This window comes from Nerophis lumbriciformis, linkage group LG26, assembly GCF_033978685.3.
Source record: "Nerophis lumbriciformis linkage group LG26, RoL_Nlum_v2.1, whole genome shotgun sequence".
NCBI classification, from domain to species: Eukaryota; Metazoa; Chordata; class Actinopteri; order Syngnathiformes; family Syngnathidae; genus Nerophis; species Nerophis lumbriciformis.
In genome coordinates this window covers 9469069-9488030 of record NC_084573.2, presented here as the reverse complement: position 1 = coordinate 9488030, position 18962 = coordinate 9469069, and the positions used below count along the sequence as shown (strand labels likewise).

Genomic DNA, 18962 nt, shown 5'->3' with positions numbered 1-18962 from the left:
GACAACATTCACACTCACATTCACACTCTAGGGCCAATTTAGTGTTGCCAATCAACCTATCCCCGGGTGCATGTCTTTGGAGGTGGGAGGAAGCCGGAGTACCCGGAGGGAACCCATGCAGTCACGGGGAAAACATGCAAACTCCACACAGAAAGATCCCGAGCCCCGGATTGAACCCAGGACTACTCAGAGTCAGGACATTTGTATTGTGAGGCAGACGCACTAACCCCTCTGCCACCGTGTATATATATATATATATATATATATATATATATATATATATATATATATATATATATATATATATATATATATATATATATATATATATATATATATATATATATCAATTTAAAGCATTGAGTTGAAGTTATTATGCACTTTGAATTCACAGTTAAATAAAGAGATGTGTTGCAAGTGAGCTATAACAGTCTTTATTGTGTTCTGGGATTCGGTTTCACGCATCCTGACATCATATTATTCAAGTCTGATGTGTGAAAAATGACCTAAAGATATTTTTCCAGATATAACTTTTTTAAAAGCAGACCTGTACCAGCTGTAAAAGAAAGCATAAATGAAAGGGTTGAGCAGAGAATTTGACATCATCAACCAAGAAAGAAAGTCGATTACTTCAACTGACACTGACACCTTGTTAATAAACAAAATCATCACAAATATAAAGAGAGGACTACAACAGATTAGAAAGGCACCCATAATTATAACCAGAGTTTTGGTGGCTTTTCCCTCCGTCTTCCTGACAGTCCTGTTGGGATAGGTTCTGTTTTGGATGCTGCGTGCCTGTTTCTGCGCTACAAAGAAGATCTTTGCATATATACACAGCATTATGATCATAGGAAGGTAAAAGGTAAAGATGGGCCCTGAAACATTCGCAATAAAAACATCAATGTAACACTTTTCTCCACATTTTGCATAGTTTATTTCTGCAACCACAAAACCAATGGACAGTAGAAATGAAGAACTCCAACTCAACAAGATCATGAACACAACGACATTAAAAGTGATTGTAGTTTTATATACCAGAGGTTTACACACTGCGTAGTATCTGTCTATAGAAATACACATTAAATTCAGAATAGAAGCTGTGGTCAGTGTTACTCTAATGCATTGTTGCGCTATACAAACCAAACCTCCATGGGTCCTACAGTAATCCATGTTGAATTCAGCGTTGAGAGGAATGATTAAAAGACCAATAAGTAAGTCCGACACAGCCAGAGAGAAAATGAGATAGTTAGTAGGAGTGTGAAGCTGTTTGAAATAAATGACAGACATGATTATGAGGAGGTTTCCACATATGATGACAACACCTATCAAGTAAGGGAATATTCTCAGTAAAACACAGGAAACATATGGTTGACAGGAAATCATGACCTCTGTTTTGTTGCCTTCTGGTGCCATGTTTCTGTACCTGAAAGTCATCTCAGTTATCATTATGGCAGATTAGATCAGATCAAATACTAAGTGCAAACGATCATATCAGTCATTTTCAGTGTGGCATACTGCACCTGTCTTAGATGACCACTTCATCAACTGTTGAAGTTGCACATCGTGTCCAACCTTGTTAGTGTGTGCACTCATGTTTTATATCGGTGTCTATCTCATTTGCATAACATATTCATTCTTCACTTGACCAATTGGATGTAAAAATGTAGTTTGTTGATGTCGGTGCCAAGGAAACACTACTGCAGCCTCGGAACTTTCCAAAGGCCAGAATTGATGGTATATTCAGGGGAAAAAAAGAAACAAATAAATAAAAAATATATGTATTAGTGTTGTCCAGAAACCAATATTTTGGCACCGGTACCAAAATTTTTATATAGATTATTTTCTATATAAAGGGGACCACAAATAATTGCATTATTTGTTTTATTTTCACAAACATTAAACATATGTTTCTTATTGCAAGTGTGTCCTTTAATAAAATAGTGAACATACAAGACAACTTTTCTTTTATTAGTAAATAAGCAAACAAAGGCTCCGAATTAGTCTGCTGACGTATGCAGTAACAAATTGTGTCATTTATCATTCTATTATTTTGTCAACATTATAAAGGACAAGTGGTAGAACATGAATTATTAATCTACTTATTCATTTTCTGTTAATATCTGCTTACTTTCTATTTTAACATGTTCTATCTACACTTCTGTTAAAATGTAATAATCACTTATTCTTCTGTTGTTTGATACTTTACATTAGTTATGGATGATATCACAAATTTGGGTATCAATCGGATACCAAGTAGTTACAGGATCATACATTGGTCTTATTCAAAGTCCTCATGCGTCCAGGCACATATTTCCTGGGTTTATAAACATAATATAGTTGTTTTTTTTTAAACGAAAGAAGATGTTGTGATGCCAAAAATTATAGTAGTATCGACTAGATACACTCCTGTACTTGGTATCATTACAGTGGATGTCATGTGTAGATCCACCAATGGCGTTTGTTTACATTTTGACGCCGGTGAGCTACGTTGTGTAGTGAAGCATGTTTAGCTATTCCTCATCCTGCACGGATGATACTTGTAAGAAACTTATTTTATTTGTTGCCATGGAGACCAGGATCAGTGATTTAGAAGTAGATAAAACACTGCAGACTGCGGATGGACGTTAGCCGCTAGTTAGCTAGTCATGTCTTAAAGCACCTCTTCCTGAGGGCGTTTCAGTGTTATAACTTCACCTTTATCGTTAGTTTTTAAGCCAAAATGCGTCCGTTCTCCCTTTTCTGTCTACACACTGTGTCTGTTTGTAAGTATTTCGTGATTGTGCGCTGCCAAACATGCCTGACGGGGGACGCGAGGGAGTGGTGGACTGGTACTTTTCAGAGGCGGTATAGTACTGAATATGATCCATTAGTATCGCGGTACTATACTAATACCGGTATACCGTACAACCCTAATATGTATATATGTATATATAAATGTGTGTGTGTGTGGAAAAAGTGTTGCCCCCTTCCTAATTTTTTTTTTTGCATATTTGTCACCTAAAAACATCAGATCAAATTTAAATATTAGTCAAAGACAACACAAGTGAACACAAAATGCAGTTTTTAAATGAATAAGGAATGAATGCAATCTAAACCTCCATTGCCCTGTGCGAACAGGTGTTTGACCCTCGCACTTAATCACACTGCATAGGTCAAAAAAGTACGTCTTGCTGTCCCCCTTGACCCAGTCTATTTCAAGTCCGCCGTACGTTCTAAGACACTTGTCAGTCACTGTCGTCGAGAAGGAAGAACTGAGACACAAGGTCAGTAGAGCAAGCCCAAACACCAGTCCGTCAGGGAATCCTACTGGGTATAACATCCTGCCTTTCAGAAATCAAAATCAGAGTAATTCAGGCAACGAGACGGGGATAAACATCAAACTTTTCACTTAATGTAACAACGCAAATAGTTATGCTGAAAACAAGCAAGAAAAACTAAGAAACATTTTTCCTATGGACTGGTCTCAAGCAATGGTATACAATATAGAAGTTGATCAGAGTAATGTAGGTAGAAAATCTGGAAGATCTACACGACGGTAGACGGCAGCTCAACGGAGGGAGGTGTCTCTCAGCGTCGTCTTCTGGGCCCCTTCCGTGGCAGGCTCCTCCGCGGGAGTGCGGAGGTAGAGGTGGTACCAGGTGTCCCCTGTACCAGCTAGTCGAAGGGGGTGGGACGTCCGTACCACGACCTTGAAGGGACCATGCCACCTGGGCTCCGTACACTTGCGTTTGATGACCTTGATCTTGACCCTCTCAGTGGACGGAAGGGAATCTGGAGTGGCGGGCTGTCATCCTCGAATCTGTACAGAAGAACTGGCACACAAATTCTGCATTTTGTGTAAAATACCATTTTGGTTTTACGCTGATTCCTTCTTCCAGGGGGGTGTTGATTCTGTTGAGGGGCTGACCTGTATGCAGTTCATATGGTGAAAAACTCAAAGGGCGGTAAAACAGTTTTATTCACGGACATTCGAATGATCATTAACGCTAATTGCAACATGTCAATCCAATTCAATTTGGTCTGTGCACAGATTTTAGCCAATTCGTTTTTGATGTTCTGGTTCATCCTTTCAACCTTACCTTTGGACTGAAGATTGTACCCCAAACCGAACCTGTGTTCTAGTCCAAGAGCATTTTCGACCAAAGCTAAGTGAGTAATTTTAAAATGGGTGCTTTTGTCTGACCTAATGTTTTTGGGGAAACCATGTCGGGGAATTAGGTCATTCACAAGCCATTTAATTACTGATTTTGCATCCTCTTTTGAGGTTGGGGTTGCTTCCGGCCAACCACTGTGATTGTCAATACCAGTCAGCAAGTATCTTTTCCCTTTCACCGGATTGATCATATCAATGAAGTCAAAAACTATACACGGTTCACCCTCACCTCCTCCATATTCCAAATTGATTTACTAAACTACTATCGATGTGCAAAATGGCTATTTTCAAGTTGAATTTACAAACTTACAACAATTTAGTTATAACTTCTTACCCACAGGAATATTGTTAAAGCTTTTTTGTTGTACGGAGTCTGAATCCAAGAGTCTGAATCCACCCTCACCTCCTCCCCCTTCTGTTTCTGAAAAAGGGACTGGGTCAGTAATACTATCACTTTCAGAAACATCTAAGAAAAAGGTCAGCTAATAGTCAAGTACAGCAAGAGCAGGGGCGGAGGACAGGTCATGTTTGAGGTCAATGAAAGTCATCAAATCAAATCAAATCAAATCAACTTTATTTATAGAGCACATTTAAAATTTACCACAGGGGTAGCCAAAGTGCTGTACAATGAACAGGTTAAAAGATAAAACGAGTACCGAGCAAACACAACACAACACAAACAGAACACAATAAAAAAAAAAAAAATTAAAATAGAATTAATAAAAACATAAAAACATAAAAACAGGATCACAGCAGGTGTATTATGGGGTGCCATTGCAGGATGGATATCACTCAGTGTTAAAAGCCATGGAATAAAAGTATGTTTTTAAGAGAGATTTAAAAACAGGAAGAGAGGAGGCTTGTCTAACACTCAGGGGTAGGTTGTTCCAGAGCTTGGGAGCAGCAACGGCGAAAGCTCTGTCACCTCTAAGCTTCAGCCTTGTGTCAGGGACCGTCAACAGCAGCTGATCGGCTGATCTTAAGGATCGGGTGGGGCAGTAAGGCTGAAGGAGGTCGGAGAGATAGGTTGGCGCGAGGTTGTTTAGACATTTAAAAACAAATAAAAGGAGTTTAAAATGTATTCGGTAACGCTCAGGGAGCCAGTGAAGGGACGCTAAAATAGGGGTGATGTGTTCACGTCTGCGGGTCTGTGTTAGCAGACGAGCAGCAGAGTTCTGCACGAGCTGCAGGCGGGCATTTCAGTCTCTGTGGACCACTGGAGGGTGGTATTAGGGTAGGGGACCCCTTAGCGAAATCAGAAATAACTCAAACTCAACTAAATCCTAAATTTTATGTACCTTATTCAATATGGTGAAAGCTTCAAAATATGCCTATATTTATATCGACACAAATACTAGAAAAATACTAACCTTATGGCGGATGCCTTCGCAATAGTAATTTGAAATTTTACCACCCCTGGTGGCCACAATAACAAATTAAGTCAAGCTCATGTTGTAGAAAGTCGAATGATGCGGACACGTTTGTTACTGAATACTTTCTATCAGACTTTTGTCATGGCGACTGTGTGTATGTAATAAGCAACTATAATTGTTTGATATGCTTAAATGTAATGTGTCGTTTTAGCTCAGCTGTTGTGTAGCTGCTAGCTCCTCGTAGCCTACAGTCGGGGTGTCCAAAGTGCAGCCCATAGCTATGTGTCTAACAGAAAACTTAAACAAGAGGAAAATGTGGTTTTGGGTGTCGGTGCAATGAGTGGCAGCTACGCCGTGTTTTATCATTGGACCTAAGTCTTTGGTTTTGTAGGCGGGGCAAAGAGCAAGGGAACAATGTGGGACAGCAATTGTGTCCATCTTATACCATGCTAGTTGGAGCAAAGATATGTCAACATGAGCAGCCACACCCTGAGTTCCAACATATATAAATATAAAGGAGTCAAAGGCCTCCTGGCATGAACATGAGGCGAGTCGGGTGGCGGTACACACTGAAGCATCTCAGTCAGCCAGGGTTTTCACTGATGGAGCAGTTGGAGATGTCAGCCATTTCTGGTGTTTCAGGCTGTGGTATGAGCTCATGGAGGAGCTTTGGTAGTGGTGTCGCAGCTTGGTGGTTGAGCCGTCAGGTAACACCAGGAAGGTTCCTTCTGTGCGATATTGAATGTCAGGGTACAGTCTGTAAAGGAGGTCATTACCAATTAGGCAAGGTGTGTGCAGGTCAACCACAAAGGGGTGCTTCAGTGTGTGTCCAGCAATCTGAACCGGAAGAGGTTTGGTGACCGGTAACATTCTTGTGACCTCAGCGAAGCCTTCGACCTTCAAAAAGGAAGCACACAGTTTCTTTGGTACCTCTGCATTCAGAAATGAGTGGGTGGCACCAGTGTCAATCACAAACTGATAACATTGTCCGTTGACACTTCTGTCCAGCAGGGGGCCTGTCTGTATTTCCTGCTGGGGCTTCTGCCTTGGGCGTCCTTTGCCATGCCTGTATGATGTTTTGGCTGCAATTGGGAGCCTGTCTCGTTCAGAGGAGTTAGGACATTCACGTTGCCAGTGACCCGGCTGGTCACAAATGAAACAGTTTTCACCCTGTCTTGGCCTTAAAGCACCGTGTCCACCACCCGAGTCCAACCGTCTGGTCGCACGTCTGTTGAGGATTCTTTCCTCCACCTGCTGGGACTCAAAAGCAAGGTCACCCACTGCTGAATATACGCTAGCTGATCTTTGACCTTTTGGTTCTTTTAACTTTTCATCTTCAGCGATCTGTAATTTAAGTAGTTGTTTCCTTGTTACTCTACCACCATCCTGCTCTGTCCAATTTTGCATGTGATGAATAAGATGTCCCTGCCATGTGTTGTTTTTGGCACCGTGTATATCAGGGTTATCATCCATCCTGCGTCTCACCACAGTTGGCATTGCGTCAAGTACGGCTCGTCTAAAAAACTGTCGGTGTTCCCCTTCTTTACTGGGATGCACACCTGTAGCACGTGACCACTGCTCTTTAGCTTGGTCTATAAATACATAAGGTGACTCACCATCTTTCCACCGATATGTAGGAGTGGCATTTTGACACGGAAGAGGAAACAGACTGCGCATAGCAGTGGCTATGCCTCTTATGTACGGTGTTACCGGTGAAGTCGAAGATTCAGCCAATAATCCTGCTTGTTGTTCCATATTTTGGCCATCTTGTGTGGAAACACAACGATACAAAATGCCTCTAAAGTCTGCTACGGAGAGAGTGTATCCCGCTGTTAGTTTGTCTAACGTGTTAAGCCAAAGACTCCCTCCTTCAGACACAGGTGGGAGTTTGTCAACAATGGATTGCATGTCTGCAACAGCAAAAGTCTTATAATTTGAAATTGGCCACTAATTTCAGGAAAAATTGGATATGCATGTCCTTCTACCTTTTTGGAGCGTGTGTTGTATGCATGTGGGTCATGTGGTTGTTTGTCAATGTAGCCTTCCAGCGAGCCTTTAGCGGTTACAGGAGACCACAAAGTCTGCCTCTGTTGTGTATTATTCAAGAATGTCTGTTGTGCACGTGAGGGGTTGTTATCTACTGGGGGGAAATGGTCAGACGTGCAAAGGAGGGGGTTAAGAATTTGAGCCGATGGCTTAGAGAGGGCGTGTGAGTACCTCCCTCTCTTGGCACTTGAGTAGGGGGCGTTGGCTTAGTCAAAGTCTGGGCGGGTTGTTTGAATAGTCTCTCGCAGGCGCGACATGCTCGAGTCATGTCCTTATCTAATTCACCTTGTTCCCCCCCTCCGTCTCTCCCCGCGGACTCCACCGTCACCAATAGCAACACACTCACACACAAGCGAGCGCACACACACACACACACACACACACACACACACAAGCACGCTTATGCTCTCAGCACACACACACACACACACACCCAGCAGCACACACACACAAGGAAAAAACTGCACGAAAGCTCTTTCTCTGCGTTTCACTTTACCATAAAACTTCCAGTTACTTTTCTTAATTTACTAAACGTTTGAGTTCACGACTTTTCGAGTATTGTAAACTCCCTCTTAACCCTTTCAAGAAACCCTTTTATTTTTCTTAATTTACTCTACCTGCTAATTTCATTGTTGACAACAGTACATTCATCACACTTTCTCCCCAACCGCCATCACATTCTTATCTGTCACACTCCGTGGCCATTGTGTCTTTTGTCTCAGAATTTATCTTACGAAGGGCCTCAAACCTGTTACTCAGAATTTATCGTACGAAGGGCCTCAAACCTGTTACTCAGAATTTATCGTACGAAGGGCCTCAAACCTGTTACTCAGAATTTATCGTACGAAGGGCCTCAAACCTGTTACTCAGAATTTATCGTACGAAGGGCCTCAAACCTGTTACTCAGAATTTATCGTACGAAGGGCCTCAAACCTGTTACTCAGAATTTATCGTACGAAGGGCCTCAAACCTGTTACTCAGAATTTATCTTACGAAGGGCCTCAAACCTGTTACTCAGAATTTATCGTACGAAGGGCCTCAAACCTGTTACTCAGAATTTATCGTACGAAGGGCCTCAAACCTGTTACTCAGAATTTATCGTACGAAGGGCCTCAAACCTGTTACTCAGAATTTATCGTACGAAGGGCCTCAAACCTGTTACTCAGAATTTATCTTACGAAGGGCCTCAAACCTGTTACTCAGAATTTATCGTACGAAGGGCCTCAAACCTGTTACTCAGAATTTATCGTACCGTACAAAGGGCCTCAAACCTGTTACTCAGAATTTATCGTACGAAGGGCCTCAAACCTGTTACTCAGAATTTATCGTACCGTACGAAGGGCCTCAAACCCATTACTCAGAATTTATCTTACGAAGGGCCTCAAACCCGTTACTCAGAATTTATCGTACAGTACGAAGGGCCTCAAACCCGTTACTCATTTAGGCGACGACCAATGACCCAGGGTGAGCTACACCCAACTATTAGTTTATTCGTCAATGAAACTGCCCGTCACGGTAGTCGAGACACAATGACACGAGTTGACCACTTATTTACAACTTTTTATGTAATGGCGGACAAGGCAAAAATGCAATCAATCCATCAAAATGTCCACTCTGTGTCTGGGGTACAAACAGTGTTTGACTTACATACTTCAAGACAGACTCCTAAAGCAGATTTTAGAAAAAGGCTCTGCTTACCTTGTTTTATGTTTGGCCACTCGTGAGTCTGTCCAGAAGAGTGTAAGAGGTGTCCAATTCTCAGCGTGTCGCCCGGACGAGGTCCCCAAATTGTTGCGTTTTGGACCAGTTGTTCCTCCCAGGGAATTCAAGTCACAAGTCGCCCCCAAGCTCTTTACGACACTTAAAGCTGAGTTGAAAAAACCACCAGAGACAGAATAGGTATTTTGTAATATATTGGCAAAGCTTTGCTGCTATATTGATTGAGACCAGTCCAGCATAGAACATTCTATCGCGCCGCCAAAATGGTCTGCCTTCCCGATTCCAAAAACCCCTCTCCTCTTCCTCCCCCCCCCTGGCAGTCATGTCTCTCTTAGCCAAAACAAATGCTTATTATCGCTCTCTCAAACATTCCTCACTTCAAGGTTAAGCACACACAGTTTACTTGGAGACAGAGCAGCAAGAGAAGAGATGGAAAACACGAGCTGTTTTCAAATATGACTATGAAATAAAAGAAGTACAACTTAAATTCGGATATATGTAAATATCTGCCTCCGACAATTTAAATATATATATATATATGTATATATATACATAAATATATATACATATATATATATATATATGTGTGTGTGTGTGTGTGTATAAAATATATAAATAATAAATGTGGTGTGTGAACTAATGCAAATATGTGTATGTGTGCGACTATGTGTGGAAATTAAATGTTGAATGTTGCCCATAGTGTTGAGCGGGAGTCGGAAGTCCAAAGAGGGGCAAGGCTGGCTCGGAGATCTGTGAGTAGGCAGGAAGTCGGGGGCAATAGAGAGGCGTCAAAGTCCGTGTCCAGGCGGGAGGTTCGAGATCTAAAGGTGCAGCCAGAGAACCAGAGGGGAACACAGGGAGACGAGACACACAGCTCGTAACGCGGGAACAGATGTAGGCTGCTGGAAGACGACAAGGGGTACACAAGACCAATCAACACGGAGGGGGAGAAACACAGAGAGAGAGTATGCATATAGAATTTCGGCTCACTGTACAGGAACAGGTAGCTACGTTCTGGCACAGGATAGCAGGTTGCTCTCATCAGTCCTCTCATTAGCGACAGGTGCGTTGTTTGCTGATGATTGAATGCAGCCGCTTGCTGCAGCCGGAATGGCGCATGCTTGGCACGCTCTTGGAGGTGCGCCCAGGGCCGCGCACAGATGAATGCGCACTGACGTTTGCCCGGGCCGTGACAGGAACTGCACTTTTTTTTTATGTTGCCTATCAATCGCAATCATTATATAAGAGATGAAGATGGATGTTATTTGTTTTAATTTTTGCATTGTAAATATTAAATAAATGCGATTAAAGTCAGCTTAAAATGGAGCCTATGGAAGTCACACTATTCTGCCTATAGAGCCCCTAAAAAAACATCCAAACACCTCCCTAGAGGTTTTATTTACATGCTGTAAGTATCTATATGTAATGTAGTAACATTAATTAACAGGTAAGAGGTATTAATGGGCATGTAGATATTAACGGGCATGTAGGTATTAACGGGTAAAGAGGTATTAACGGGTACAGAGGTATTAATGGACATGTAGATATTAACGGGTAAAGAGGTATTAACAGGTAAAGAGATATTAATGGACATGTAGATATTAACGGGCATGTAGGTATTAACGGGTAAAGAGGTATTAACGGATATAGAGGTATTAATGGACATGTAGATATTAACAGGCATGTAGGTATTAACGGGTAAAGAGTTATTAATGGGCATGTAGATATTAACGGGCATGTAGGTATTAACAGGTAAAGAGGTATTAACGGGTACAGAGGTACTAACGGGTACAGAGGTACTAATGGGTAAATAAGCATTAAAGGTCAGGGAGGCATTAACAGGCATGTAGACATTAACGGGTATGGAGGCATTAACAGTCATGTAGGCATTAACGGGTATGGAGGCATTAACGGGCACGTAGGTATTAACGGGTAAAGAGGTATTAATGGGCATGTATATATTAATGGGCATGTCGGTATTATTAGGTAAAGAGGTCATAATGGGCATGTAGATATTAACGGGTAAAGAGGTATTAACGGGTAAAGAGGTATTAGTGGGCATGTAAATATTAACGGGCATGTAGGTATTAACGGGTAAAGAGGTATTAATGGACATGTAGATATTAACAGGCATGTAGGTATTAACGGGTAAAGAGTTATTAATGGGCATGTAGATATTAACGGGCATGTAGGTATTATTAGGTAAAGAGGTCATAATGGGCATGTAGATATTAACGGGTAAAGAGGTATTAACGGGTAAAGAGGTATTAGTGGGCATGTAAATATTAACGGGCATGTAGGTATTAACGGGTAAAGAGGTATTAATGGGCATGTAGATATTAACGGGCATGTAGGTATCAACGGGTAAAGAGGTATTAACGGGTGCAGAGGTACTAACGGGTAAATAAGTATTAAAGGTCATGGAGGCATTAACAGGCATGTAGGTATTAACGGGTATGGTGGCATTAACGGGCACGTAGGTATTAACAGGTAAAGAGGTATTAATGGGCATGTAGATGTTAACGGGCATGTAGGTATTAACGGATAAAGAGGTATTAATGGGCATGTAGATATTAACGGGTAAAGAGGTATTAACGGATAAAGAGGTATTCGTGGGCATGTAAATATTAACGAGCATGTAGGTATTAACGGGTAAAGAGGTATTAATGGGCATGTAGATATTAACGGGCATGTAGGTATTAACAGGTAAAGAGGTATTAATGGGCATGTAGATATTAACGGGTAAAGAGGTATTAACGGATAAAGAAGTATTAATGGGCATGTAGGTATTAACTGGTAAAGAGGTATTAATGGGCATGTAGATATTAACGGGTAAAGAGGTATTAACGGATAAAGAAGTATTAATGGGCATGTAGGTATTAACTGGTAAAGAGGTATTAATGGGCATGTAGATATTAACGGGTAAAGAGGTATTAACGGATAAAGAAGTATTAATGGGCATGTAGGTATTAACTGGTAAAGAGGTATTAATGGGCATGTAGATATTAACGGGTAAAGAGGTATTAACGGATAAAGAAGTATTAATGGGCATGTAGGTATTAACTGGTAAAGAGGTATTAATGGGCATGTAGATATTAACAGGTAAAGAGGTATTAACGGGTAAAGAGGTATTAATGGACATGTAGGTATTAAGGGGTAAAGAGGTATTAATGGGTAAAGAGGTATCAGTGGGCATGTAAATATTAACAGGCATGTAGGTATTAATGGGTAAAGAAGTATTAATGGGCAAGTAGATATTAACTGGCATGTAGGTATTAACAGGTAAAGAGGTACTAACGGGTAAAGAGGTATTAATGGACATGTAAATATTAACAGGTATGTAGGTATTAACGGGTAAAGAGGTACTGACGGGTAAAGAGGTATTAATGGACATGTCGGTAGTAACGGGTATGTTGGTATTAACGGGCATGTCGGTAATAACGGGCATGTTGGTATTGCCCACTCCTAATGTTCTCCTCACAGTTTTGGTCTTGACTGGTGTTAGATGAAATCTATAAAGTACTATATACACTAACAATTACTTTCAGGAGTGTGTATGGAAGAACAAAAAAGAAACCTTGAATAGAAGTATTACACATCAATTTAAAGCATTTGTAACATAGAGAGTCAGAGTTGAAGTTATTATGCACTTTGAATTCACAGTTAAATAAAGAGATGTGTTGCAAGTGAGCTATAACAGTCTTTATTGTGTTCTGGGATTCGGTTTCACGCATCCTGACATCATATTATTCAAGTCTGATGTGTGAAAAATGACCTATAGATATTTTTCCAGATATAACTATTTTAAAAGCAGACCTGTACCAGCTGTAAAAGAAAGCATAAATGAAAGGGTTGAGCAGAGAATTTGACATGATCAACCAAGAAAGAAAGTCGATTACTTCAACTGACACTGACACCTTGTTAATAAACAAAATCATCCAAAATATAAAGAGAGGACTACAACAGATTAGAAAGGCACCCATAATTATAACCAGAGTTTTGGTGGCTTTTCCCTCCGTCTTTCTGACAGTCCTGTTGGGATAGGTTCTGTTTTGGATGCTGCGTGCCTGTTTCTGCGCTACAAAGAAGATCTTTGCATATATACACAGCATTATGATCATAGGAAGGTAAAAGGTAAAGATGGGCCCTGAAACATTCGCAATAAAAACATCAATGTAACATTTTTCTCCACATTTTGCATAGGTTATTTCTGCAACCACAAAACCAATGGACAGCAGAAATGAAGAACTCCAACTCAACAAGATCATGAACACAACGACATTAAAAGTGATTGTAATTTTATATACCAGAGGTTTACACACTGCGTAGTATCTGTCAATAGAAATACACATTAAATTCAGAATAGAAGCTGTGGCCAGTGTTACTTTAAAGCATTGTTGCACTAAACACACCAAACCTCCATGGGTCCTACAGTAATCCATGTCGAATTCAGTGCTGAGAGGAAGGATTACAAGACCAATAAGTAAATCCGACACAGCCAGAGAGAGAATGAGATAGTTAGTAGGAGTGTGAAGCTGTTTGAAATAAATGACAGACATGATTATGAGGAGGTTTCCACATATGATGACAACACCTATCAAGTAAGGGAATATTCTCAGTAAAACACAGGAAACATATGGTTGACAGGAAATCATGACCTCCGTTTTGTTGCCTTCTGGTGCCATGTTTCTGTACCTGAAAGTCATCTCAGTTATCATTATGGCAGATTAGATCAGATCAAATACTAAGTGCAAACGATCATATCAGTCATTTTCAGTGTGGCATACTGCACCTGTCTTAGATGACCACTTCATCAACTGTTGAAGTTGCGCGTCGTGTCCAACCTTGTTAGTGTGTGCACTCATGTGTTATATCGGTGTCTATCTCATTTGCATAACATATTCATTCTCCACTTCACCAATCGGATGTAAAAATGTAGTTTGTTGATGTCGGTGCCAAGGAAACACTACTGCAGCCTCGGAACTTTCCAAAGGCCAGAATTGATGGTGTTTTCAGGAGAAAAAAAAAAGAAACAAATAAATAAAAAATATATGTATTAGTGTTGTCCCGAAACCAATATTTTGGCACCGGTACCAAAATTATTTTGGTACTTTTTGATTATTTTCTATATAAAGGGGACCACAAATAATTGCATTATTTGTTTTATTTTCACAAACATTAAACATATGTTTCTTATTGCAAGTTTGACCTTTAATAAAATAGTGAAAATACAAGACAACTTTTCTTTTATTAGTAAATAAGCAAACAAAGGCTCCTAATTAGTCTGCTGACATATGCAGTAACATATTGCTTCATTTATCATTCTATTATTTTGTCCACATTATAAAGGACAAGTGGTAGAAAGTGAATTATTAATCTACTTGTTCATTTACTGTTAATGTCTGCTTACTTTCTCTTTTAAAATGTTCTGTCTACACTTCTGTTAAAATGTAATAATCACTTATTCTTCTGTTGTTGGATGATACCACAAATTTGGGTATCAATCCGATACCAAGGAGTTACAGGATCATACATTGGTCATATTCAAAGTCTTCATGTGTGGGACATATTTCCTGGGTTTATAAACATAATATAACATTTTTTTTAAACTTAAGAAGTTGTTGTGATGCCAAAAAACGCAATTATAGTAGTATCGACTAGATACACTCCTGTACTTGGTATCATTACAGTGTATGTTTGGTGTAGATCCACCAATGGAGTTTGTTTACATTTTGACGCCGGTGAGCTACGGTGTGTAGTGAAGCATGTTTAGCTATTCCTCGTCCTGCAGGGATGATACTTGTAAGAAACGTACTTTATTTGTCGCCGTGGAGGCGAGGATTAGTGATTTAGAAGTAGTGTTGCAGGCATCAAATTCCAAATGACAAAGTTTTCCAGTTGGAACGTTAAGTATCTTGTCTTTGCAGTCTATTCAATTGAATATAAGTTGAAAAGGATTTGCAAATCATTGTATTCTGTTTTTATTTACCATTTACACAACGTGCCAACTTCACTGGTTTTGGGTTTTGTAGAAAAAACGTTAGCTCGCTAACATTAACAAGCTAAAATTAACATGCTAACGGGTGAATAGCTAACATACTTCTAAGATAGGGGAAAGTAACGAAATACATGTTTGTTAGGTTAAAAATACGAAACTAGGTAAAAAAAAATGCTAGCATAAAACATGCTAATATTATCATGGTAACAGTGAAACAGCTAGCATACTTTTAAGATGGCACCAAGTCACGGAATCTATGGATATTAGGTTAAAAAGTACAAAATTAGCTAAAATGCTATCATAAAATGTTTCCTTTATTGGTGAGAAGAATTGTTGTAAATTCTTGGCTAGCAGGTTATAATTTGCTTTGTACATAATATTTAGCTGCAAACGTACCAAATAATTTAATTTCAATATTTTTCATGTATTAAACAAAGGCTTTTTATGTTCTCCATTGTCAAGTCTGTGTAATCATGTTTTGTTTTAGTCATGTCATATTTTGTTTTGTTTAGTTATTGGACTCTTTAGTTTCTGGCTTTTCACTCCCTTGTCTTGTTTCCATAATTACCAATTAGTTTCACCTGTTCCACGTTTGGACTCATTGTGCACTCTTGTCACCATAGCAACCCATTAGTTTTCACCTGCCCCCACGACTCACGCACCTGTCTTTAATCATGTCACCTGTCAGGACTTGGACTATGGCATGGTTTGTTCTCCCGTGGTGCAAATGATTTGGACCAGACATGGCGTGAAGGTGAAGACATATTTAATTTTAACACTCAAAAAAAAAGAAACAAACAAAAGGCGCTCACAGTGGAGGTACAAAACTTGGCTATAAACACAAAACTTGCACAAAGGCAGAAACTATGAACAATGAAACAAAAACACTAACTGTGGCATTAATAAACAAAAAGTTACTTGGACGCGACATCATACCCGTCACAATCTGTTTACCTCTGCGCACTTCATGCCACGTCCAAGTAAGTTTTTGTTTATTAATGCCACAGTTAGTGTTTTTGTTTCATTGTTCATAGTGTCTGCCTTTGTGCAAGTTTTGTGTTTATAGCCAAGTTTTGTACCTCCACTGTGAGCGCCTTTTGTTTGTTTCTTTTTTTTGAGTGTTAAAATTAAATATGTCTTCACCTTCACGCTATGTCTGGTCCAAATCATTTGCACCACGGGAGAACAAACCACGCCATAGTCCAAGTCCTGACAGGTGACATGATTAAAGACAGGTGCGTGAGTCGTGAGGGCAGGTGAAAACTAATGGGTTGCTATGGTGACAAGAGTGCATAATGAGTCCAAACGTGGAACAGGTGAAACTAATTGGTAACTATGGAAACAAGACTAAGGGAGTTAAAAAGTCAGAAACTAAAGAGTCCAATAACTAAACTAAACAAAACATGACATGACTAAAACAAAACATGATTACACAGACATGACATCCATATCCAACATGATGTATCATTAAAACTGATGTTTATTCTAACATGGTTAGTGAATAAAGTCTACTTGTGTAAATATAAACTTGTAGTCATGATCAACAAATTAAAGGTAAAATAAAATAATCATTCAATTTTATGAAAAAATACCAATGGGTTTCTAATTATTAGGGGTGTGGGGAAAAAAATAGTTTCGAATTCGAATCGCGATTCTCACATTGTGCGATTTAGAATCAATTCTCATTTTAAAAAATCGATTTTTTTATTTTTTTTATTCTTTTTTTTAAAATGATATATATATTTTTTTTAATTAATCAATCCAACAAAACAATACACAGCAATACCATAACAATGCAATCCAATTCCAAAACCAAACCCGACCCAGCAACACTCAGAACTGCAATAAACAGAGCAATTGAGAGGAGACACAAACACGACACAGAACAAACCAAAAGTAGTGAAACAAAAATGAATATTATCAACAACAGTATCAATATTAGTTACAATTTCAACATAGCAGTGATTAAAAATCCCTCATTGACATTATCATTAGACATTTATAAAAAATTTAAAAAATGAACAATATTGTCACAGTGGCTTACACTTGCATCGCATCTCATAAGCTTGACAACACAGTGTCCAATATTTTCACAAAGATAAAATAGGTCATGTTTTTGTCTCGTTTAATAGTTAAAACAAATTTACATTATTGCAATCAGTTGATAAAACATTGTCCTTTACAATTATAAAAGCTTTTTACAAAAATCTACTACTCTGCTTGCATGTCAGCAGACTGGGGTAGATCCTGCTAAAATCCTATGTATTGAATGAATCCTTTTGAATCGGGAAAAAAATAGTTTTTGAATCGAGAATCGTGTTGAATTGAAAAAAAAAAAAAATCGATTTTGAATCGAATCGTGACCCCAAGAATCGATATTGAATCGAATCGTGGTACACCCAAAGACTCACAGCCCTACTAATTATCTTTCCAAATTTTCTGAGCCATATTTTAAAATCCAAATCCATCCATCCATCCATTTCTACCGCTTATTCCCTTTTTGGGGTCGCGGGGGGCGCTGGAGCCTATCTCAGCTACAATCGGGCGGAAGGCGGGGTACACCCTGGACAAGTCGCCACCTCATCGCAGGGCCAACACAGATAGACAGGAATCCAAATATTGACAGGAATGGGCCCCGTTCACTTTTTTTAAAACATAATATCAGATTGATACCAACATTTGTAGTATTGCCCACCTAAGACTGTCTCTACAGTTTGAGTCTTGACTGATGTAGGAGGAACTCGAGCAACCCCTTTGATAATCTAAAAATATATATTTATACAACACCGTAAACACTAATAATTATTTTCATAAGTGGGAAGGGAATGTCAGTGAAAAAGTTGCATTGAATGGCATGAATAATACACATCAGAGATCAAGTATTCATGCAGTTCATATAAGTACCCAGGAGTCCACTTGAACAGCAGACTGGACTGGAAGGACAACAGCAAAGCTGTATACAAAAAGGGCATGAGCAGACTATTTTTCAAGCTGTTGGAGATCTTTTTCCAGTCTGTTGTGGCCAGTGCCCTGTACTTTGCAGTGGTTTGTCGGGGGAGCAGCACCAGCAGAAGGGACTTAAACCGGATTGACAAACTGATCCGGAGAGCCAGCAAAAACTATTGGCACGCAGTTGGAGGCGCTTGTGTCAATGAGGGACAGGAGGACACTGCTGTTGATTACATGATCATGCCCCTGCTGTTGTTTACATGAAATGACATGACATAACCCTAACCCAGTGGTTCTTAACCTTGTTGGAGATACAGAACCCCACCAGTTTCATATGCGCATTCACCGAACCCGAACCGTAATCATAAAATGATGTTACTATATTAAAGAAATACTAATAAAAATATATTTTACAAACAGAAAGTTACAGGAATGTACACATAATCCCATGTTTACATCTCATTGTGCAACATGTGAATGTTTTAGTGGGAACTAAATGCGATATCTGAAAGGGATACACATTATTTCCAAAGTAGGACCCCCACCCAGACATATAATACTCGTACACATCTCATGAAAAACAATATATTATAGTCATTGTAAGTGGGCTAAAATACTTATATTAGAAAATAATCTCATGGAAATGACTGCGGTCATTTGATTACAATAATAAAACATTGAACTTGTTATTTAGTCAGGTTTGGGACAGGTGTGCTGCAGG

General features: G+C 39.5%; 2 protein-coding genes across 2 annotated transcripts; both read right to left on the bottom strand.

Annotated features, from left to right (window-relative positions):
* Positions 1-477: 477 nt before the first annotated feature.
* LOC140679828 (trace amine-associated receptor 1-like) lies at positions 478-1416 on the bottom strand. Its single transcript, XM_072916112.1, has one exon. The coding sequence runs from the start codon at positions 1414-1416 to the stop codon at positions 478-480; it is 939 nt and encodes a 312-aa protein (XP_072772213.1).
* An 11624-nt stretch (positions 1417-13040) lies between these two features.
* Positions 13041-13990, bottom strand: LOC133623491 (trace amine-associated receptor 1-like). Its single transcript, XM_061986697.2, has one exon. The coding sequence runs from the start codon at positions 13977-13979 to the stop codon at positions 13041-13043; it is 939 nt and encodes a 312-aa protein (XP_061842681.2). The 5' UTR covers positions 13980-13990.
* Between the last annotated feature and the right edge of the window lie 4972 nt (positions 13991-18962).